We start from the raw sequence: 24,469 nt of genomic DNA, 5'->3' as shown, positions 1-24,469 counted from the left end.
AAGTCTGGGCATCTTTGCTTAGACTGCTGCCCCCGCGACCCGGTCCCGGATGAAGCGGAGGAAGATGGATGGATGGATGGATGGAGCTTTTTGCTGGGTTCACTATAGATTTAACACAGAACATTTGTAACACCAACTTCTACACTTTGACTGGACCATTGGGGGGTCAGGATTACAGTTTAGCCCAGCATTGATGGGCAGCCAGTGCAGAGCGAGACCATGGAAGCTGCTGAGAGCTCCACTCTTGTCAGGATGGGAGCAGCAAAAGCCAGATGACTGGTTCCAAGGATGAGTTGTGGCGTTTCCAGGGATGACTGAGACAAGAATGTTGGTAAGACGAGTGCTTTCACATATGGCGGTTTCCAAAACTTGCCGCACATCCCTAAGCCACGGGTCATGGACTAGTGCAGTGGGTACCTGGGACAGTTGGTACCGGTCCACAGAGGGGAAAAAAAACACAATCTATATTTATTCAGTTTCTTTTATGATCTGATTCTGAGGGAAGTTCTATTTTGGAAAACTATTGGATTCTCTCCACACATCCAACTCAGTCATGATGCACGTGAAGAAACTTTGTCACGAGTCATCTGCTATGTTCTTAAAGTGGTTTAACAAAAAATAAAAAACTTTTTGGAAAGTTTCTTTTAGCAGAAAAAGTCTGCATTTAACAGAAAAAAACAGGACTCCTCACTCCAAATATGGATGTATTTCTACAGTTGTTTCCACAGACCATAATAAAAATGCACAATATTCAGCAACTGGCTGTCTAGTGTTGCAAGGATGCTGCTAATAAAGTTGTTTAAATGGTGGATTTAAATTTATGACTATATTTGGAAAGTACCACTCTCTCCTGCAATTCACACCAGACGCGCATTTTTCCACATCAGTTGACAGACTCTTCTGCTAGAACTTTTTCTGTTTTTGCCATCATGGCTAGATTAATAACCTAAAAATATTACTGTTTTTTTTTTAAATTTCTTTTATTTTTTGATCACATTTTTACTATTTCTTTTGATTCTTTCTTTTAATGTTTTATGTAAAGCACTTTAAATTGTCCCTGTACATGAAATGTGCTATACAAATAAACTTGACTTGCCTTGCCTTACCCCATGTTTCTGCTAAGAAGAAGCAAGTAGTTAGTAGGCCTACACTTCTTTAATTTATCTGTTGTTGAGACATAGAGAGAAGTGTGTGTTGTGATTTCTTGTTTATTTCCATCTCTACAGTCTGTTTAGATAGAAAAACATGATCGCATGAGTTTTATTGTGAAAAACTGGCTATATATTGAAAATAGACTGGATTTTCTCATGTGTCTTTATGTAACTTCCTGCCAGAATTGACACAGATCAATTGCGGCTCGCGCACAAAATAGACCAGACGGCGAAACAATCCGCTGCGTCGCGGTCCTCCGCGCAACCCTTCCGCAGAGGACCTATTGGTCATGGTGTGTTCTCAGACAGTATGTAGGCTGAATTCCGCCCTATAAAGTTGTCACTGTTCTGCTCAACCCTCTCATGTTGGGCTATAACCAAATCATCCAATCATCTGTCTCCTGTTTGTAACTGATCTCAAACGCTGCAGCACAGCATGTGTGTGAACAAGTATTACACGTTGGTCAAGTCGGTTACTGTATAAGTGGCATTTAACATTCTGATTGAGGCCTGCGGAGTCGGAGATGCAGCTCTCAGGCTCTCTGAAAGTCTGACCTTGTGCTGAACTTTGCGATACACCCGCTCCTGCAGAGCCTGATTGTCGTTTTGAATGCTTTCTTAACGGGAATTATCTCGGAGTGAATAATTCTTTCCAGACTGATGTGAAGCATCATCTGCTTCCGTTCAATCACTGCTGATGTCTTTGGCTGAATCCAAATTCATCTCCTTCCCCTACGGCTTCTCCCTACCCTTATCTACAGTATATATATATATATATATATATATATATATATATATATATATATATATATATATATATATAAATATATATATATATATATTTATATTTAATATTTTTTGCTGAATCTGGTGAGAGTTTTGGCAGTTACCGTACTAAGGATTTTTAGGCTGTTTTGGCTAAAAAGCTGCATGCTAGCTGTTTTCTTAGTTTTTGTAGGCTATTTTGGAGTTTAGCTAATATTTTAGCCTTATGCTAGCCATTTTGGCCCAACTTAATTAGACATTTTACCTTTTTTTGGCTAATATTTGGCATTTAGTTAATATTCCAGCTACATGCTAGCTGTTTTGGCTAATTTAGATTTTGTTTCAGTTTTTTAGAATAATTTGGCATTTCGCTAATACATAGCTAGCTATTGACTTTAGCATTTTTAGCTATCAATTTCAGCATCTTCAGTTGCCAAATTCAGCTTACAGCATTCACACTAGCATTATCACAGGTAATGCTATATATCTAGTTTTTCAAATGTTTTAGTATAATTTTTTTGTATGAAGATTAAATAAATGAATTATTTCAAATGGCTATGTGTGACTTTCTAGTAAACCGTAAATGTTTAAGTTTAGGCTGTGATGTGGCCCTCACAAGAAAAAGTTTGGGGACCTCTGCTCTATGTCATACTTTAACACTGAGAAAAAATGCATTTCTTCACATAGGTGTGCTCTGAAGAACAAAAGTTTACATTTAAATGTAAATAATGATTTTTTTTTGTTTGTTTTAGCAAGAATTTTTAAAGTTATAAAACCAATGTTGTGTATTTTCTGAGTGCTGGCAGCTATGCGCTAATGTAGATGATGGTGACTATTCAAAGACTGACTTGTTTTTCACAGGTGACCTTTGGGGGTTCTATCCTAGTTTATAAAAACGCATAATAACACACTTTAAGGACTTTAATCACTCATTGTTTTTGGGAGGATTTTGCACAGATGAAATAATTCTGTGAGGCATCTAGCTCTACCTAAAGGAGTAACCTGTCTTATTCTCAAGACAGCACTTTCAGAACGCACATGGAGAAAGAGTCTCATGACAACAAACATCAAAGAAACTCAAGTGGAAAATTTGATTGTCCACTTCATGTTAGCCTGTTTTGTCTCCAAACCAACTTGATTCACACGGACAAAACCTCTTCCCATCCATCAGCAGTAAACGTGTGACACAAAGTGCATGAAAATGTGAAGCTGATCACAGCTGAAGACAATGAAGCAAAACAAGATAAGAGACTAAATGAACTTTGTAGACTGACACAAAGAGCAGACAGGAGGCTGCTCACGTCCAATCAATCTGTATAGAATAAGAGTCTTACGATCAAAAACTAAAATCTTTTAGTCAGTAATGAACACACAAACATACACTGGAGGACCCTCTGTTGCTCTGGACTGAAGCAGCTGGGGTTGAACGTGATGTGATAGTGAAAAGTTTTTTTTGGTTCTGGGGACAATGAGAGATCAGACAAGCACTCTTCTGTGTTTTGGGTCAAAAAGCTAAAGCAACTTCAAAAAGGTTTTTGTATCCAGTGGAATAGAGCAAAGGCTCAAATTCAACTGAAAGAGACTCTCTAAGCCCCGCCTACTTCCTGTGTGATATTCTCTGATCCAGACCATCAGCAGACAAAGACACAGCACATGTACCAGTTATGTACTGGGCGCCTTTCAGTGCTCCTCACAGAATCGGCATCTTTGAAACATTTCATTTGTTCATTTGTTCATTTGTTTCTGAACATCACAGACAAATACATTTTTTAATTTTGAAGAAACAAAGGAAGTTTTTATTTTGTTTCTCATTTCTCCAGCTTAATGTTGTTGCATCGACCTGTTAAGTGACTTAATGTAGATGTTAGTGTTCAATGTGTACACTATGCGTACGTTTTAATATTTATCCCAGATAAACCAATCCTGATGCATTTGCAAAAACAATCCCAGATAATCCACTTCCGTCGTGGCATTTTTATTTTGATCTTTTTTTTTTTTTGCAGCAGCAGTGCTCTTTTTATTTGTAGCACTTCTTTTTTGTTTACACAGTTACTTTTTTTACTGTGATGGTGGGTCTCAGCCACCACAAAAATATCTTACAGGGCTCAAGAAAATATTTTTACACTCACTAAGGAAATCAAAACATGCATTGGGGATATCAGAAGGAAGCATTGAAATGATTATGGGATGGTCACAGGACATACACCTTTGGCATTCTGTGGCAAAGTGTAAAATGTGGCCATTTTCACATTTTTTTAGGAAAATATGTTTGAAAGATTTTCACAAAATTTAACAGGCACGCCACCAGTGTAACTCTACAACCACAACTGAAGTTTTGCTGATCTTTGACCTCAGGAAGAAGCAGTCACTTTCAATTTTCCAAAAAAAAAAAAAATTCCTCTTTTGGGCCACCTACAAATGTCAGCTCCTGCTAGAGATTTGGATCTATCAATTCATAACTCTTCGAGCATCATTGAGAAGATTCAGAAGTTGTAGATTTCCATCTGTATTACCATGGCGAGGCAAACTCACAAAATTGCCGTTGCTTTCTTGGTCACACAATTTTTACTGGAATATTGTGAAATGTTAATATGTGAATTGTCGACTGAAAGAAACAATGTGACCTGCTAATATAAACATATTAGGAACGTGGGTGGAACGTGGATTGAAAACTCAAGCAAGCATTTGAGTGTGTATTCAAACTCTCTTATAGCAGGCCAGGATTCATAAAAGAGGGAGAGGAAAGAAATGAAGTATTCTCCTTATAGATTTGCTTTTTTTTTCAACACTATGTTAAAATCTGCAGATGCAGGCGACTTTTCTTGGTGTGACTCCACCTGATCGTGTCAGAACCTCTGTCTGTACAAAAGCTCATGAGTCCAGAGACCAGGATAACCATGATGGACATGAATGAGAACTTGCTTACAACCCTCCCAGCAGGGAGGAGCAGAGGAAAACGCGTAACAGTCAGCTGCAGGAAGAGCTTCCTGAGTTTCCTGCAGGCGCAGGGATCCAAACAGACTCCAGGACAACAAGCTCCTGCAGAAGGTGACACATTTTTCTGCAGATTTTTTCACATTAAAACAGATTTTTGACACACAAATAGCAGCTATTTCTTCCAGTCAAGACAGAAAAAATTGGCTTTGACGGTCTGCTTTGAGTCTTTTTTTTTTTAACCCATCTGGAGTTTCTTTCTTTCTGGGTGGAAATGGGCGTTGGGAAGAACGGATGCGTAGAACCACCATTTTAATGGTCTTCACATGTTAAACTGGATCAGATGGTTCTGATGTCTGAATTCAGCCGTCAGCTGGCCAACAGCTTGCTCTCTTGGCTGCTCTGCACAGGCTCACACATGCTTTTCTCAACAAGTTCCGTACATTCAGTGTCGGCGCGGCTTTATTTTCCTGCATAAGGAAGTGGGCAACGGCTTGGCTGGCCTCATATCTGAAGCTCCAGTTTCTACTTAGCCACCTTTTTTGGCAGCACTGAAGTTTTAGTAAACAAAATCAAAGTCTGTCGCTCCGAAAGGCTCCTCCGTGTTTCTCTTTTAATGTTTCTGTTTAAATTTCACTGATTCAACAAATTAAAAAATCCTGTGAGTTTAACAAAAGTTTTTCATAGCCCACAAACAGACTTCAGCTTCTTGACTTTAACTTAACTCCAAGTGACTTCATTTATAAAACATTTACGGATAAAAAAAAATCAGCAGAGTTAAATAATGTCATTAAATGTGCATTCTGAGGAAAAGGACCTGCTTCCAGGCCTCAGATTTACAGTCCATGCAGTATTCCAGAAGGAAGAAATGGCCAAATCTCAGGATTTTGTACAACTTTTCTCCCATTCAGAGTGAGATAAAAAAAAGTAAAGCAACAGCTGTGCAATAAAAATGTGTGGTCTTATAGGTTACTACTAAATCTGAGTGAATTTACTTTTTTTTTTTTTTTACTCTTTGGCCAGATTTTTGTGTCCTTTGGCTTGCCTGAGGACCATCAGCCTTTTAGAGATGTTGGCAGTACTCATGCAGGAGTTAACCTCCATGTCCTGCATGGAACAACTTAAACGCTGTCGGTGGCCAAGTACGCCACTGCAGATTTTATTTGAAGTGTGGCCTCCTCAGAGCACCTTTAGAGCAACCAGAGAGTGACCACGCAACAAGAATGAGGGGACCACAGAGGGCCCTCACAAGAACTCCACAACAACCGCAGAGGAACCAGAGCAGCTCTAAGTGGCACCAGAGCAACCACAGATTTCTTCTGATTTGACATCTTTATGCAGCGCATTAAAAAATAAACAAACAAACAAAACATTTAACTCTCCACAAGAAACATTTCTTTAAATCTGGCACAGCAGACTGTCTGTTGGCTTACAAAGATTTGAAAAAAATCCTAATTAAAAACAAATAAAACCACAGAACAAGCATGAACTTGTGTTTGAAGTCCATGGGCTGCTTTTATGTAAAAGGCAGTCACAGCTAATGCGTAAAACTCTCTAAGTAAAAAGCATTTTTTGTAATTGCTGTAGGATAAAAGAATGATGACATGTTCAGTCTGTGATGTCTTTTACCCTGACGGCAGGAGAGAAAACTGCCTGTTTTCACAATTCACCTTCACTAACCACAGAAAGACCATGTCAATCAAGCTGAAAGAGACCAGGGAGCAACCAGAGAACACCCACCGAGAAACCAAAGTGAGTATAGAGCAACCAGAGTGACCAAAGAGCAACTACAGTGACCAAGTGCAACTAGAGTGACCAAAGAAACCAAAGAGCAACCAGAGAACATCCATCAAGAAACCAGAGTGACCAAAGAGGAATCCGAATGACTAAAAAGGAACCGGAATGACCAAAGAGCAACCAAAGTGACCAAAGAGCAACCACAGAACATCCATAAAGCAAACAGAGTGACCAAAGAGGAACCAGAGGGACTAAAAAGAAATCAGAGTGACTACAGAGTAATCAAGGTGTCTAAAGAGCAACCAAAGAGACAAAAGTGCAACCAGAAAGACCAGAGAGAAGCCAGAGTGACCAGTGAGCAACCAGAGTGACTATAAAGCAACCAAAGTGACCAAAGAGGAACCAGAGAAACCAAAGAACAACCCGAAAACATCCACTGAGAAACTACAGTGACCAAAAAGGAATCAGAATGACTAAAATGCAACTAGAGTGAACGAAGAGCAACCAAAGTGATTAAGTAAGCGAAGTGATTAAAGAGGAGCCAGAATGACCAACGAGTAACCAGAGAGACCAGAGAGCAACCAAAGAGACCAAAGTGCAGCCAGAAACAAGAGTGACCAAAGAGGATTCAGAGTGACTAAATAGCAACTGGAGTTTCCCAAGAGCAACCAGACTAACCAAAGAGCAACCAGAAATACCAAAGAGCAACCAAAGTGACCAAACAGCAACCAGAGTGATGAAAGAGCAACCAGAGAGACCAAAGAACCAGTGGGGTCTTAGTGTAGGCAGAGGCCAATCACAGAGTGGCAGAGCAACTCCAAGCCTTAACAGAGTGGTCAAAACAACCAGCTCTACCTAACTGCAAAGAAAGAACAATTACACAGTGACCACATAAAGAACACAAAGTCATTGAGGATCAACAGTCCTTAAACTGACCACAGGAACCAGAACCACCACAGAGTTCACCGTCCCCTTGAGAAAATATCAATTCAGATGGCCTTTGTATTTTAGCATAGGCTGACTCTGTAGTCGTAAATTAACAAGTCCTTGTGTGAATCATCCTGTGTTCTTCCAAAGTTCTTTTTTTCTGAGTGAGGTCACTTTGATGTGTTGTGACATCCAGCAAACCAACAGTCATGGTGGAGGAGTCTAAAAACAAGCCTGAGGTTGGATGGGCACATTTACCGGAGTTGACCTCGCCCACCTCAGCAATAGGCATGTTTGAGAGGACTCGCACCTCACCTGGACTTGTGACTCTTTTGAGAGGACTCGCGCCTGACCTGGACTTGCGACTCTCTACTGCTGATTATCATGTTTGCTCAAATATGATCCAGATCCAGAAACCAGCGCTGAATAAAAGTTCAACAGAAACTCCTCACCTCATCAGCGTCTTTGGCTGTTAGCTGCATTATCTTGAAGCCGTCTGTGACGTTCTCCTCGATGGTCACATCAAGAACATCGTTGGCGAAAACAGGAGGGTTGTCGTTGATGTCCTGGAGCGTGATCTCCACCTGCAAAGGGAGAAGAGTTTCCATTAGAGCTCCACCATGTGTGCATGCAGAGATGAAGTCTTCTATAGTGTCGTTCACTTTTAAGAGCTAACACGAGTCCCAGCATGAGCCAGGTCTCCGTTAACCAGAGGTCTTCAGTGCTAAAACTCAGCAGTGGAAGAGTTCAGACTCAAATCTGAAACATATTAAGTACAGCAGCAGATCGGGCAGCAATCACAGTTCAAAATCTGCGGTCGTTGAAGCGGATTTAAAAACACATTTTTGGTAAAAGCTCAAAAGTTTATTTGAAATTAAAAAAATGAGGAGCGTTTCACTGTTATGTTTTCTTCAAATGGTAACTTTTGTTCGAACGTATTTATCAGTTTTCAATTGGCTTAAGTTGTATGTCCCTGCGATAGTGGTGTTGCAGCAAAAGTAGTAGTAGTGTTTTGGTGAAGCTGGGCGAGGATTCTGAACTGACAGATGGACAGCCTGACACAAACCCATCACTGCAGCTCCTTTTTCCACAGAGACTACAGCCAGTGAAACAGTAGAGCAAAGCAACTGCTGCTCAGGGAGATTCCCTTTCAGCTCCTGGAAACCAAAATAAACATGCATTACAGCAGACCGCAGAACCCCCCCACACCCCATGTGATAAACTCTGGCCTGCTTTGATAAGTCAGATTTATTACAGATGGAGGAGTGAAGACCCGTGAGGTCCATTGTTTATGAAAAGCTGTGATGTTCAGTAGATCAATGTGAGACATTAGTTTTAAACTGGACATGAAGATCCCAGAGAGTCTGAGCACGTGGACAATCGTCAGCCTGGAGGACAGTTTAGCTCAACAGTAGGGCTGCAACGATTAGTTGACTAACCTACGACTAATCGACTATCAAAACAATTGACGACGAATTTAATAGTTGATTAGTCTTTACTTTATATTATACGGAGTCAGAGTGTAGTAAAGTTGAAAGTTATAATGCGATCTTCTCGTTTTTTTAGACTATTTTGGCATTTATTGAGGCTTTTTGGGCTGTTTTGGAGTTTAGCTAATATTTCAGCTAGATGCTAGCTGTTTTGGCTAATTCAGGATTTTTTTCAGTTTTTCAGGCAATTTCAGAGTTTAGCAAATATTTGAGCTGCATGCAAACTATTTTGACTAATTTGGACTTTTTTCTGTTCTATTTTGGAGTTTAGCTCATATTTCAGCTGTACGCTAGCTATTTAGGCTAATTTAGGATTGTTTTCAGTTTTTATGCTATCTCGGACTTTAGCTAATATTTCAGCTACATTAGCTTTTTTGGCTAATTTAGGAATTAGGTTTGCTTTTCAGGCTATTTTAGAGATTAGCTTATATTTCAGCTGCATTCTAGCTATTTAGGCTACTTAGGCTTTTTCGGCTTTTTTAAGGATATTTTCGAATTTAGCTAATAGTTCAGCTATATGCTAACTATTTTTGCTAATTTAGTTTTTTTCAGTTTTTAGGCTATTTTGACATTTAACTAATATTTTAACTGCCTGTCAGCTTCATCGCTTTGAGCTATCAGTACTAGCATCTTCAGTTGCCAAATTCATCTTACAGCATTCACACTAGTATTATTACAGATAATGCTTTATATCTAGTTTTTAGTTAGTGTAAAGCTAATGATGGTTAAGATGTGTGCTTTACATCCAGTTTGCACATGACCCGATTAGTCGACTAATTAGAAAAAATAATCAGTGATTAATCGACTATTAAAATAAGGCTTTGTTCCAGCACTACTCAACAGCCTCACTTCCACAGCCCTTTCTAAAGCGGCCCTCGTGGGCGTGGCTACAGGAGGATTTACAAAGTGTTGCATGGAAAAACTGAACTTCCTGCTACACATTTGGATCCAGCCATGAGCCGTGGAGCTGGTGTGCCGTTTAAATTACCGCTGAGGAACTGCAAAAGACATGAGGAGAACATGCTGCACATGCAGCCGTCTGAGGCTGAGCGGTAAGAAAGTCATTACACAAAGTGAGCTGAGACGTTCTGTGTGGAAAAGCAGAAACCCAGGGGAAACATTTCTGCTCCCACTTCAGAGTAACGTGAGAGTTTGGATTCCTGTTCGTCTGCCTAAACTGCAGCTCGTGAACTCGCTCAAACCGAGCAAACGATTACTCTATATTCCACCATCTGAGCCTCCTGACAAGAAAGATTTACTGAAAGATGGAAACTGTCTGCGTGGACTGGGAGGGTTGGATGGGGCGGGTGGGGGTGTCATACAATGCTTCTAACAGCTAGCATCAGCTTCTGTTGACTTCTTTTGCAAAATGACCCAGAACCAAAGAGGTGGGGGGGCTGCGGAGACACCACAAGCGAAAACACACCCTGACCCCCCATGCTGGGCCCGGGTCTGGATGGGCCAGCTCCTCCCCCCTCGAGAAAAGAAAGGCGACATGTCCCAGAAAGCAGAACCGAATCGGTGCTGAAGCTGAGGGAGTGGGCACAGCCAACAACAATGAATATTCATCTGCCCCCCCCACGAGTCTCCTTCATGTGTAAATAATGCAGGCCCACTTCTGAGGAGTTGATTAATTAGCGCAGAAATGCAGTTTTTAGAAATAATTATGCTTCTAGTTTACCCAGGCCCTCACGGGACACAGACCTATCAAAGAGCCTCGCTGAGAGATTCATAGGAGGCAGAGGAAGTGAGGTCAGTGTGTGTGTGTGTGTGTGTGTGTGTGGGGGGGGGGGTCCTCTGTCTGTCCTCCGCTGAAAGCAGCAGAACTCAGAACCGGAGGAACGGCAGGTGAAAGGCTTTAGTTTACCAGCTCAAAGATCACGTTTCTGCTGCAGACTGCAGGAGCTGCCACCGGGCTGCCGGGGTTTCATTATTCATGGGGGGTATGAATCATTCACACGGGTCAGTTATGAGACGGGAGGTCAGGGGGGGGGACACCGCAGCTCATCCTCTTTTAGAGCGGACGCTGCAAAGCGTGCAGGAGGAACAACAGTTTGGATTATTGGCATGCCTGAACGTTTCCTCTGATTAGCTGGAGAAAAGGTTCCCCTCTGCAAACACACGGTGACAGGAAGAGTCCAGACTCATGAGATAAAGCTGAGATAAATGATGCTTTAACCCTCCTGTCAACTTCATCTCCTACCTCTTATGTTAGTGTCATTAAACTGCAACGCAAAAAACATTTCATCACCCAATATTTGCATTCTTAAAGTCCTCCTCTGATAAAAATCCTGTTTTTTTGAGTTTTTAACATGTATGTGTGGCATTTTTCTTAATTCAAACCAATGGATTGAATGTATTGATCACAGCAACGTCAATAAACATTGGAGAATTAGCTAAAAGAGTCTTTGGTGAACTGGAAGGAGAAAGAATCAGGATTTTGGAGGAAGTTCTGTCCATGAAGATCTTCACTTCCTCGTCCAGCTGACATCCGGATCAGAACCATACGGCTGGACATTACCCAGATTGATGGATGTTTTTATGCAGGAGATAAGCTCAGGTCCAAAAGCCACGCCCCCTCAGAGGAGATCTGGGAAACGTAGGCTTCAGATCAACATGAAAAAAGTCTTTTTAAGACATTTAGGTTGTGGGATTTTCATTTAAAACTTTGTAATCATAATGAAAACACTACTGGGAATGTTTTTTTAAACAAAAAAGGAAATTGTCGTAGGGGACTTTAACGTTCGATTGTGTTTAGCATGAATGCATTGAGTTGGAAATAAAAAACAACTGCAGTTAGTCACAAATCTAAGTGTAAAATGAACAGACAGCCTCAAACTAAAGCAGTTTTTGAATAGAAAATCTGTTCAAAATTATCCTTCCCATCACAACATCTCAAAATAAGTCAATTTTTGTTTGTTTGTTTGTTTGGCACCTCTTCTGCATCACCTGACTAATCCCAACAGGCTGCATCAGTCAGTCAAACATTCACCTCCTGAGGAGCTCAGAGACGGAGGTGAACGGGTCAGGATAGAGAAGCAGGACTCAGCCAAACCTCATCAAAATGAGCGCTCCTCCCAGCCTGAGAGATAAAAACACACTTCGTCTCACCTCTGTCAAGCAGAGTCTGAGCGTGCTCTGAGGGATCGCTGTAATGACCCTGCTGGGTCATGGTTTGGTTCTGAGCCCGTTTGGCAGAACCTGACCGAGGTCAAGCTGAGGTTCTTCTTCTCTCTGCGCTCTGCTGCGGTTCTTCTCTGACATTTGCAGGTAATTGGACCTTGTCCCAGATCAGAGACACATAATGGAGGAAAGATTTAGCTCCTTGAAGCTGAAGAACGATTCAAAGCCATCTTCTAAATGAGCCCAAATGAGCGGCGATGAAGCTGCGTCTGCCTTCATCCACTGAAGGTTAGCGGAACATCAAAACAAGCTTTTCTCCTCCTTGGGAGATGAAAGCTCAAAACAAAATAATTAGCCCTTTTTGTGAGCGCCGGGCTTTGAAGATTTGAGGAAAGAAACGTATTTTCTCTTTATCAGCGCGAGCCCGCCGCCTGTCCAGCGCTGCAGCCGCTGACGGCCTTATCACGTCAGTCCACAATTACCTGCAATTACAGCGTCGAACCTGCAGAGCGTGGAGAGAAGCAGGCGCTGCTCGGACACACCTTCCTTCTCTCTGCCTCCGTGCATCAGCTGCACTCTTATGGAGGGATTTTTGTGCCACCATTGTTTAAGCAAAAGTCTCAGTTTGGAGATCAAAATTTATGGTTAGGAAAAAAATATATAATATGCAAATAAAATTTTTTATTTTTATTTTAAAAACTTTGCAAACTTTTTTCCTCTTTAAATAAATATTTTTGTGATTGCAGCACAAACGTTTTTAGATGTGTAGTGCCTCATCTCGCTTTCGCCCTATCTTTGATTTTGCATTTAAAACTTGAGCGTTATGCTTGTGCCACCCCAAACAGCCTGCTGATTGGTCTGAATTTTATCCAATCGGGTGTCTCTGCTTGCATTGCTTCTGTGGGGACACAAGTGGATTTTGGACTTTCTATCGGTGCTGTTCTGTCGGAATTCTACAGTCTTCAACCATTCTGGCCCGTTTACCTTTGAGCAGAACTCAGAAGGAGCAGCAAAGCTCAAATATACAACAGGGTTCTGGATTTATTCATGTTAGTGGAGCGACCAGCGAGTTTAAAATGTCTGCAGCAGAAAAAAAAATCCCTGTGAAATGAACATTAAAAGTTAAAAAAAAAAATCTTCTGCTTATAAATTAACTCTGTAAACCAGCATTAGTTTACTTCCTGCTGCTGTAAAGCCAACTCAAAAACACTGCAGAGCAGCAGATGGGCTTCAAATCTTCTTACAAACAGATCAGAAAATCAAACTTTTACCCATATTTGGCCCTAGAGGATTCATATACACAGGCCTGTTTAGTGTCATGTCAGAATATAAACTTTACAGTTTATTCTTCGGTTTGAGGAGATTCTTAGTCATGAATTCACAAATTTGACTAGATGAAATGTAATCAATGTTAAAAAAAAAATAAAAATGAAAAGATTTGAAGCACATTTTTTTTCACAGTGACTTATTTCTAAGAACTCCTGTTTACTTTTGTCCAAAGTAGAAAAAATATTCATGAAAAAACTTTCTCTTAATTTTTTCACGTTTTATTAATGAAAAATACTAGAGCTCATTCATACAAATCATAATCGTAAAGTAAGACGATGCTGAGACGTTTTTTCTGTAGACATTTTAAACACGCTGGTCGCTACACTAACATGAATAAATTCAGAACTCGCTAAGAGAAAATGTTGAACGCAAAATCAAAGATAGGGCGAAAGCAAGATGAGGCACTATGCATCTGAAAAAGTTTGTACTGCAATCGGAAAACCATTTTTTTAAGAAAAAAAAAGTTTGCAAATGCAAAAAAATTGCAAGCAAATATTAAATATTTTTATTTGCAAATTAAGATTTTTTTTCTTAACACTTCACATTTTGTTTGCAACTTAAAAAAAATCTCAAAACTGTGACTTTAGCTTGCGAAATAGTGGCCCAAAAATCCCTCCATACACTTTGGGTTAAAGTTCTCAAAGCGAGTTTTCTCAGCTGTTGGTTCCTCATGCGCAGCCATAAACTTCCTGTGATCTGACATGGCGTTGACTGGCAGACGGGCCGTGCATACCCAGTCTGTGCATCCGTGTTGGACCGCTCAGCTGTTGACCCCTGACTCAGTCTGCTGCCTTTTTCTGGATTGGCTGCAGCCTGGTTTGATCTGCCATCCCGCTGAAGGTGGAATAACTTTGTTCTTCTCAGCAACCCCCCCCACCCCACCCAGGCTGTGAGGAGGTCCTGCTTTCAGTGGATGAGCACATCTGCTACGATCATTCAGCCCGACAGGAAACTGTTCGCCCAGAAACCCTGAGCTGGACATGTTCGAGGGGCCAAGAGAGAAGAAGTGGACGAAAAATGTTGATGAATTTAACATGAGGTGGCATTAACCCCCCCAGCCCGAGGCTGCTCATGGACATAGACAGGAGGTGGCTTTGGGACAGTTTTTTCTCCGCTTGGAGGAAAAAGAAAGCAGGCGGTGCGCGACGCCGCGGCCCCTCTATCTTCGGCGGAGAGGCCTCACATGCGAGCCGGTCTTTTTATCATGAAGATGAGCCTTTTAGAGGAACCATCCGTCTTCATTAAGCAGCCATTTGTATGCACTTCACCAACATGGGAATGAGTTCTGCAGCCAAAGACGGATTCTGGAGCGTCGGGACGAAAACAGGAACGCTCTTCCCATGATGCCTCAGCTTCCTCAGCTGATGTGAGCCAGAAGCGTGTTCACACAGCCAGAGGCCGGCCTGTGATTCTTGTAAAGTTCAGCTTAATTTGAGGCACCCCCTCCCTGATTTACCGCTGGGACGTCAATGCCTCACTGTGTGCAGGAGAAGCCTCTGATTCAGAGCACGCCGCTCCGCGCCTCCTAAAATGTCATTCCTGCAGACGTGAGCGAATGAGCGGCAGCCGGGCTGTGACCCGCGCTCCCTCAGCAGTCGGGACGGGACGCAATAATCAGAGCCGCTGAAAGACGGCCCCCTCAGGGCGGGGCCGAAGAGAGCCTTCACTGTGGAGTGGCGAGCGCATCTTGAGGAGTGACCTTTTAGATGAGCAATGGTTGAACAGCATTGTGGGTAAGTCAGCTGTGTGCTTCATTTTCTTTGTTTTCTTTACGACGGGGGGGGTCAAACTCAATCACAGGGGGGCCAAAACCAAAACATAAATAAGTCATGTTCCCAACAGGAAAAACATTCTAAAACGACATTTTTAAAACCGTAACTTTTGAACATAAATATAAAAAGGCAGGAATATTATTCCAGAAAAATCAACTTAAATAACTTTCAATATTTTACTCTCCATAAAAATATATTTTGTCAAAATTATACAAGTTAAAAATGAGCACTAGATAACATCAGGACATTAATAAAGGAAACAAAGAACTATTTTCTTGTTATATAAGTGATAATTAGTCATGTGAGAAAATTTAGTGACTTTAGCTTTAACATCTTTAGAACTATTGAACATTTTTAACCAAATGTGATTCCTGTCCTCATTTAAAATTCTTAATGACTGGCTGATATTATTAAAACCATCTATTAGGTTTTTTTTTGTTTGTTTTTAGCTTTTTTTTGTAATTCTTCTTTTAAGCTCTGGAGACATCACATTTTCAGTTTTATTACCACAGTAGTTAATTTTTTAAAACTTTTGTCCCATAAATAAAACGGGCATATCAAAGAACACCTCGGGTCCTCAGGAGTTAAATCACCGAGCTAGCATTTAGCATTTAGCAGCTGCTGTCTGTCGGCAGAACAAAGAGTTTAACATTAAACGCATTTTTTTTTTGTTGAAATACCTTTATATGTTGTTGTTTACGTTCATACAAACCAATAGAGACACGTGTTGCCAGTTTAAAGTGTTTTTAAAAGAGTTATTGATCCCGGAAGTCTGAATCTGTGATCATCTAGCTCTTGACCTGAATCGGTTATGTTAGCTTCCTGATTAAACTGCTGCTGTTTTCTGCTGCCTTTTACAGCAACAACATTTTGTGATCTGTTTATGACATGGAGACTTATCCAGAATGGTAAGCTTGAAATATAAAGTGCTAATAATAAGAAGAATAAATTAAATATCCGATCATTATCGGTGGAAAATGTCGGATTTTGATCGAGTCATCAGCCACGTGATCGTTCCTCCCTCATTTTTACCGTTCCTCGTCGTTCTCCTTCCTCCTCCTCATCAGTTTCATCTCTTTGTCGGGCAGCGTTTAGTCTCAGCTCCCTCAGAAACCCCCCTGGGACTGTTAATTGTCACCTCATGAAGGACTCCCCAAAAGAGGAAGCCCGCCCCCTCTCTGAAGCCGCCGTCATCCATAAGATCTCTGCTTTTCTGCGGGGTTTAGAGGGCCGGTAAGCAGGGTCAGGAGGTGAGGATTTATTCCTCAGAGCAGTTGCATTGTGGGGGCTCCTTTGGTTACAATGGGGTCACAACCACATTTTAGTACGGGGGGGTCATTTGTTAGCTGACCTTTCCTGCTGCTTTGACATGTATATTGTGGAGTGGTGGAGGAAAGGGAGAGGAATGAGTTCTGCTCTTCATTTTTATCACTTGTTGGCTTCAATAAATCCTGAACGCTTTTCCCTCCAAACGGAGACAGCCGGCGGGGGGAGAAATAGTCTTCAGACTTTTGCTGATTTTTATTTGAGTGCAAAAGCGTCAGACTCCAAACAAAAGCGTCTCCAGAGAGCCTGTGGAGACCTCTGAGCTCGGACCCAGACTTCTGGCCTTTCTGTCAGTCGGTGAAGGGAAGAGGATTTAAGGCCTGAGCCGCACAAAAGGGCTTAACGTGTCACATATGATCTAGTCACCGACAGGAGCGTTCGCCACCTCTACCTCCATCTGCCCCCCTGAAGGCGTCGCCGGTGACGCTTAAACAAAAAATCTAAAACATAATGTAACTTTATCACGCCGCTTTTCTCCTTCAGAATCTGCTGGAATGATCGTGTTAACAATTAAAAAATTACAGTAGATCAAAGACATAAACAGTGAAGCTCTAAACAGCAGCTAAACTCCGAGCTGCCTGCAGGTTTCCATCAGGTCTGATCAAAGACCCTCAGTGGAACAGTTGCTGGAAAACTGTTCCGTCATGAAACTGTGGAAAACGTCTGGATGAGTAAAGAGCAGAAACACATTTACTGCAAACCGGGCTTTGAAAAGGTCAATAAAAGTAGTTATTTATTCATTTCTAATCATAAAAATCATAATTTTTTTGCCAATAAATCCAATTTATTCTGAACATCTTCATGACCAAATCAAACATCATCTTTGTATGCTTGTGTTTAGCATCTTACAAAGACAAACTTTAAATGACAATTTTTTATTTAAGAAGACAACATTCATTGTAGTGTTTTAATTAACGTACCCGATTAACAAATTATGATTGATGCGTTAATATTTATTAACGCAAATTAATCACGCCACTCGTTGCAGCAGTCTTTCTCATTCCTGAAGCGGTGCAGTCATCCTCGATGTGCATCAAAACACTTCATTGGGTTCTTTCCCCACTTATACCATGGTTATTTACAAAAGAAATAAACATTCAATTGTTTTTTAGTACTTTAATTTTGATATTTTTTTGGTTTAGATTGCTTTTTCACAAAAAGCGGACTATTTGATCATGGTCCGGCACGTTGTTATGTTATGTAAATTTATTTTTGTCATTGTGCGCAGATAATAAGTGGTCAGGAAATACTGTAAATTTAAAAAAAATATTGCAATTAATTTTTCCCAAGTTTGCAATTAATTAGTATTTTTTTAATCGATTCCCAGCCCTAGGTTGAATTATGAAGCTTTTAACCAAAATCCCACAACCTAAATGTCTTAAAAAGCCATTTTTCATGTTGATCTGAAGCCTCTGTTTCCAAAATCTCCTCTGAGGGGGCGTGGCTTTTGGAGCTCCGCCCCTGATCCCCCCTGTCTGATTATGATAGCTCTGTGTCTCTCTAGCATAAATCTTCACCGCTGCTCCATAAAAACATCCATCAATCTGGGTAATGTCCAGCCGTATGGTTCTGATCCAGATGTCAGCTGGACGAGGAAGTGAAGATCTTCATGGACAGAACTTCCTCCAAAATCCTGATTCTTTCTCCTTCCAGTTCACCAAAGACTCTTTGAGCTAATTCTCCAATGTTTATTGACTGTGATCAATACATTCAATCATTGGTTTCTCAGAGTTCTTGATCAAATAATCAAAGCTAACATCAAAATGCTCTTTCATTGATTTACAATCCTTTCCAACTGCGGTCAAATGAGCCGCCGTTCACATTTCCGTGGTCACATCAAGAAGCTCCGTGGAGTCTGGTGGAGATTTTCCAGCGTTCTCAGTCCTGCTACCGTAAGTATTGGATGAAACTCACACCAAAAATCCAGTGATGCTGATTTGACCACAGAAATGTGAACGGCGGCTCATTTGACTGCAGTCAATGTGAAGATACCATCTTCTCTTCTCCAGAACCTGAACTAGACACACTGGCTGGTGATTTAAAAGGAGAAATGAAATTATTTCTTATTACATTTCTTCTCTTTCATAAGAAAAATCCCACGCATACATGTTAAAAACTCAAAAACAGGATTTACATCAGAGGGGGTCCTTAAGGAGACAGCATAGAAATGCATACATGGGGCCGCTCTGTTTCCTTCCTTCTGTTCTCATCACTTCTCTCTTTTTGTTCTGGAGCGCTGAAGTTTGGATCCTCGTTTTCCGGATGAAGAGCTACACTTTCAGCTGTGCTAACAAGCTAGCCGCTGTGTCCGAGCTGTTTGGCTGAGCTTAGATTTAGCAGCCCCCCCGCCCCGTCCTGAAAAAATCTCCCGGTGCTGGACGGCCCCACAGCCAAACTTGGATTCCCACGAGGAGAAGAACACTGAGGTTGGAGTGCTGTAATGCCACGATTCAAACTCACTGGGCTGCGTGATGTTTCATTGAACCGCGAGCTGTTAATGCAGGAAAAAAAATAAACTAATCCAGATTAGGGCCTGCCAGACGGACAAAGGGATTGTGGGACGCGCGGCCCGGCCTGCTGGGCACCTTTAGAGAGCGGCCTCATTACCCCACAGCCAAACACGCTCACGTGAAACAAACACCAAATGGACTGCAGAGCTTTTGTGGCTGCGTGAGAAGATCCTGACATAATCTCACACCGGTGACTGCTGGGGGGGCCGAGTGAGCGGCTGCTCCATTGAAGCTCTGCTGTTGCTTTGAGAGGGGAGCAGTGATATCATGAGCCGAGGCCGACGTTCACCGCATCCTCTGGAGGAGGAGCGAGGAGGAGCGAGGAGTTCTCCTCCCAAGATCTCTGAACAGCATCCTCCTCACAGGGAGGAAGCAGCTCACTTCTTTCCAGTCAGTCTCAGAGAGATCCAGCCAAGTCCGATGTGAAAGTCGAACGCTGTTATGTTTATTCATAAACACGTTCATGTAAACACAAACTGCGCTACATCTGCTGACCCTGGCGGGTCAAGGAGCATGGCGGAGGGGGGAGAAGTCGGGAAGAAATGATCCTGGCATCTGTGAACAGGCTGCAGACCACAGAAAAACATCTGTCCTTTTTCAGCCCCCCCCCACAAACAATAACAGCCCGCATGATGTCAGACGTTTACAGAAAACGCAAACTCCATCTGCTCCACTTCAATGAGCGAGGAAAAAAATGGAAAAATAATCCAACAAATTTTCAGAAAAGTCGTCTGACTTCAGGTTTTTACTTTAAGTTTGCTTCCTGAAGATGCTTGAGCTGCTACGCCCAACTTCACTGTAATTTCCTCCAGAAAATAGACAATCACACCCCACACTGAGAGGAAAAAGATGGCTAAAGCAGCTCTTTCACATCCCGGCTATTTAAAGTCCAACTTTGATCATCTTTTGAGCTATTGTACAACAGTGCTGCCACAAACGATTATGTTAATAGTCGACTAATCACTGATTATTTTTTCTGATTAGTCGACTAATCAGGTCATGGTAAACTGGATGTAAAGCACACATCTTAACCAACATTAGCTTTAAACTAACAAAAATATGTGAATGCTGTTAGCTGATTTTGGCTGCTGATGATGCTGAAATTGATAGCTAAAAATGCTGAAGCTGAAAGCTGAAAACGCTAAAGATGATAGGCAGCTAAAATATTAGTTAAATGCCAAATTAGCCTAAAAAAACAGAAAAAATTCTAAATTAGCCAAAATAGCTAGCATGCAGCTGAATTATTAGCTAAACTTCAAAATAGTCGAAAAAACCTAAATAAATGTCAAAATAGTGCAAAAAGCTAGCAGAATTCATTACAACTTTCAACTTTACTAAACTCTGATATTAAGTAACGAATAATCAACTATTAAATTTGTCGTCGACTATTTTAATAGTTTATTAGTCGACTAATTGTGGCAGCCCTATAGCAAAAGCATTCCCAGTAGTCTTTTTTTAATTATGATTTTGCAGTTTTAGACAAAATCAAAGGACATAGTTTCTGCAGAGCGGCATGAGTTCATTAGAATTTCAACACAGAGTTGTGGTTGGGACCGTTAGCATGATATAAGTCTACCCACACTTTGTATACACTCTTTCCCACTAGCTTACAGCCCCTCACAACTCCAACCTAACACGAGCTGTGTAACAAAATGACGGGAGACCTCAGAGCCATCCAGCCGTACAGTTTAGATCCAGATTCCAGCTCAGACGGGGAAAACAAAGGTGTTCATGGATCTATTTGTGGATGTATCAGAATAGAGCGGATTGTAGCACCTACATCACTGCTACAGGCTTTTTCAAACAACAAAATGAATAAAGAAATAATCAGAAATGCAGTTTGAACCTTAATTTTCTTCATAGATGTCCTCCATCGTGAGAGAAATGCCACCAGAACCTTAGAAACAGCATTTTCATTCAATAACTCAGGGACTTCTTCTCTCTGGAGCATCCGACGGCGTTCTGATGATGGAGGACCTTGAACCAGCCACAGCTCACCGTACATTTCTGGAGCTCCTCTGCAAACGCACAAGGCCTCGTAAACGCAGGCTCCAGCCTCGGCCCGTCAGCACCGGAGCGCCGCTGGATGATTTACAGTTAAAGAAGACAAAATGGTGCTCCACAGGCCGACAGGGATAATGCATCCCACACTGCATCCCATCCGGATCCTCGCAGTGATCTCAGGTGGGGCGACACACTAACATTTATCTATGACGCCTCCTTTTTTTCCACAGAGGGAAAAGTGACCCAAACTAGCCCAGACAGCTGTGTTTGTGAAAGGAAGGCATTTATCAAAAACATGGAGAGAGACAAGCGGTGCATAACTCTGCATGCGCGCTGTCACGCCTGATCATCCGCTGGAAGACGTCCACGAGACGCATCTGCAGGCCGGCCACAGCTGGAAACACGGCTAACGTGTTTGCTTCTTCCCTTTGTTTGGAGGAGCCGAGCTGCTCGGACAAACTAATGAAAGCTGTCTGTCAGCGAGGCCGCGGAGCCTGCAGGGAAACGGCTGGAAGCAAAGACGCTCCAAACATGACGTCACGCGAAATGTGGAGAGCTGTTTGGAAAATCTTATTAAGACGTGTCATTTCTGCAGATGTTCATTATGCTTTGGCCAGGGTTAAGAAAACAGCGGCTCACAGTTTCATCATTTGTCTTCGGAGGCTGGAGGAGCGTGTGAGGAATCAGACTAAAGCATGGGGCGGGAGGGGGGGCTCTTAGTGTGGTCATGGGGTCAGCCGCTGCTGCTCTGATCTCTGCAGAAATGTCCCCCCGGTTTGAAGCCCTGCAGGCTGCAGGGAGCTCAGGGTGTGGGGGGGTGGAAACTCTCCGCTTTATCTTAAAGACTGCAGATAAAGCTGAAGTGAATCATTCAGCAGGATCATCTAGACTCCTGCTGCATTATCTCACCTACGCTGAGCGCACAAAAACAAACAGTCTGATGAATCAAAGCCAGACTTTCCCAGAAACACAAACCCGGAAAACTCTTCCTGCTCCTGTGACTTCCTGTTTGGAGTTTGTCTCTGCAAACACATGTTTACTCCTCTGGTCTGGTGGAAACGTTAATCTGGACAGAAGCTGAACCTTCACTCCTCAGCTGCTTTTATTTTGAAGTTTCAGACTCTTTCTGTTAGTGGATCAGGAGTTCTTTGGTTCTGATTACAGCAAAGCAAAGACTCAGTTCTGTGTTTATCAGCAGCAGATCAATGAGCTCACCTGCTGCAGAAACAAATGCCGTCTCACATGCCAGCATGTATGGAGCTAAATTGGCATCAATATTATTTGAAACCCAAATATAACAAATTGAAAAAAAATATTGCTGTTAGGCCAAAAAAAAAAATTAATTTCCAAAACTTTTTGCTATTCTAAAAAAAAAAACGTATTTATTTTTACCTTCAAATATTTTGTTTTTAGGTTTCAATTTCAGAAACTTTTTTTCAAATTTGAACTCTTTTTTTCACTTTTCAACTCTTTTTTTTTTTTTTTTCGTGTTTGAATCTGAAAATTTCCGTTTTGGCCCCGTTGGGGCGGGACTAACACGAAGGACCAATCAAAATCAACGAGGGTGGTAATTTCAGTCCCGATGCATTCGCTGACCCTGAGAACTGTGATGATTATGGTCAGCAAATGGCTGTAATGTCTGTACTATCAGAGTCTGAAGTTATTTTGGACGCCTGATTTGTACGCGATAAAACTCTGCTTTTTACACAAATCTTCGGACAACTTCAGACTACGATTTTCAAAAACGAAAAAAGAGTTGAAAGTGAAAAAAAGTGTGAAATTTAAATTTTGGGTTTTGAAACCTAAAAAACGGAACATTTGAAGCTAAAAATAATTATAGTTATTTTAGAATGCCAACAAGTTTTGGAGTTGTTAATTTTTTTTTTGCTAAACAATTTTTCACTTTTCAAAATGTTTTATTTCGGTTTTAAATATTTATGGCCCCGATTTGGCTCTATAGAAAACATCCTTATGCATGTAATTATCCAGGTTCTCAGAGTCAGTGAATGCACCAGGACTGAAGTTACCACCCTTCAGTTATTTTGATTGGTCCTTCATGTTAGCTGCGCTTCAATGCGCCACATCGGGGCAAAAAGTTTTGAAAGTGAAATTTGTATTTTGAAACCTAGAATACAGAACATTTGAAGCTGAAAATAATAAAGTTTATTTTAGAATAGCAAAAAGTTTTGAAGATTTTACTTAATTTTTTGGCCAAACACCAATATTTTTTTCAAAACATTTCATTTGGGTTTCAAATATTCATGGCCCCGATTTGGCTCTATAGAAAGGTCCTTATGCATGTAATTATCACAGTTCTCAGAGTCAGTGAATGCACCGTGATAGAAGTTACCCCCCTCATTGATTTTGATTGGTCCTTTGTGTTAGCCCCGCCCCAATGTGCCACAATGGGGGCAGAAGTTTTGAAACTGAAATTGTCAGATTTGAAAATAAAAATAAAAAAAGGTTTAAAGGGGAAAAAACTGAAATTTTGAGTTTTTAAACCTAAAAAACAGAACAACTGAAGCTGAAAATAATTAAGTTTATTTTAGAATATCAAAAGGTTTTGGACATTTTACATTTTCTTTGTCAAACAATATTTTTTTCAGTTTGTTTTATTTGTGTTTCAAATAATTTTTATATCTATATGCATGTGTCTCAAGCAGAAAATAAACTGAAATGAATGACCCCCATCACCACCCAATCAGCTTGGAGCAGCTGCTTTTAGCCCCACCCCTTTCAGCAGGATGAAGATATCTCCTTGAATCAACAGCGTGTCAGAACAAACGACAAAGTTCAAATGATGGATGGAGTGAACCTGCCTGGTCTTCAACCTAACCTGTGAGGAAGAGGAGCGGACACGCAGAATTTGGTGATTGATCCGACGACCGTTTGGTTCTGTAATCCTGATCCAGTCAGGAACTGTCCTACCGCTCTGCGTCTGAGCAAAAGTTTGCGAGTAAAGTTTGGATGAGATGAAGAAGACTCTGAGATGAAGGCACACACAGCGCCCAGAGACTGTGACCAGCAGCAGCTGCCGCTCCGCTCTTTACCACCAAGGACTTCAATCTAAATCAAGCAAACAAACAAGCAGCCTCTACTGAAACAATGGCCAGTGCCACGGCTCCCTGTTGACCCACTTCAGGGCCACATCTGACCCGGGGGCGGAGGCGGGGGCTGAAGGTTAGAAAGTCGAATCAGCACAGACGGGAAGGAACCGAACACAACGAGGGATTGTTGCGGCTCAGCCGGCTGAGCTTCCTGTTATTGCTCGGTAGTAAATACTGAGTCTCAGGGGACCAACCTGCAGCCCCCTGTGCCCCCCTCCCCCGTCATTGTAAGAGCACCTTAAGACTGGAGCCTTGAAGGAGAGCATGTGCACACTCCTGACAAACGTGCACATG

General features: G+C 41.6%; 1 protein-coding gene across 2 annotated transcripts in view; it reads right to left on the bottom strand.

Moving 5' to 3' along the window:
* The window catches only part of LOC112138525 (protocadherin Fat 4), a 112,273-nt gene that overhangs the window by 45,524 nt on the left and 42,280 nt on the right, over positions 1–24,469 (bottom strand). For both annotated transcript variants that reach the window (XM_024261077.2, XM_024261076.2), the window contains exon 2: positions 7,967–8,098. In XM_024261077.2, the coding sequence (XP_024116845.1) occupies positions 7,967–8,098 (132 nt within the window). The remainder of the gene's footprint in view (positions 1–7,966; positions 8,099–24,469) is intronic.

This window comes from Oryzias melastigma, linkage group LG10 (assembly GCF_002922805.2).
Source record: "Oryzias melastigma strain HK-1 linkage group LG10, ASM292280v2, whole genome shotgun sequence".
Classification (NCBI taxonomy): Eukaryota; Metazoa; Chordata; class Actinopteri; order Beloniformes; family Adrianichthyidae; genus Oryzias; species Oryzias melastigma.
Note: the sequence above shows the minus strand (reverse complement) of the source record. Positions and strands in the feature narration are given on the sequence as shown.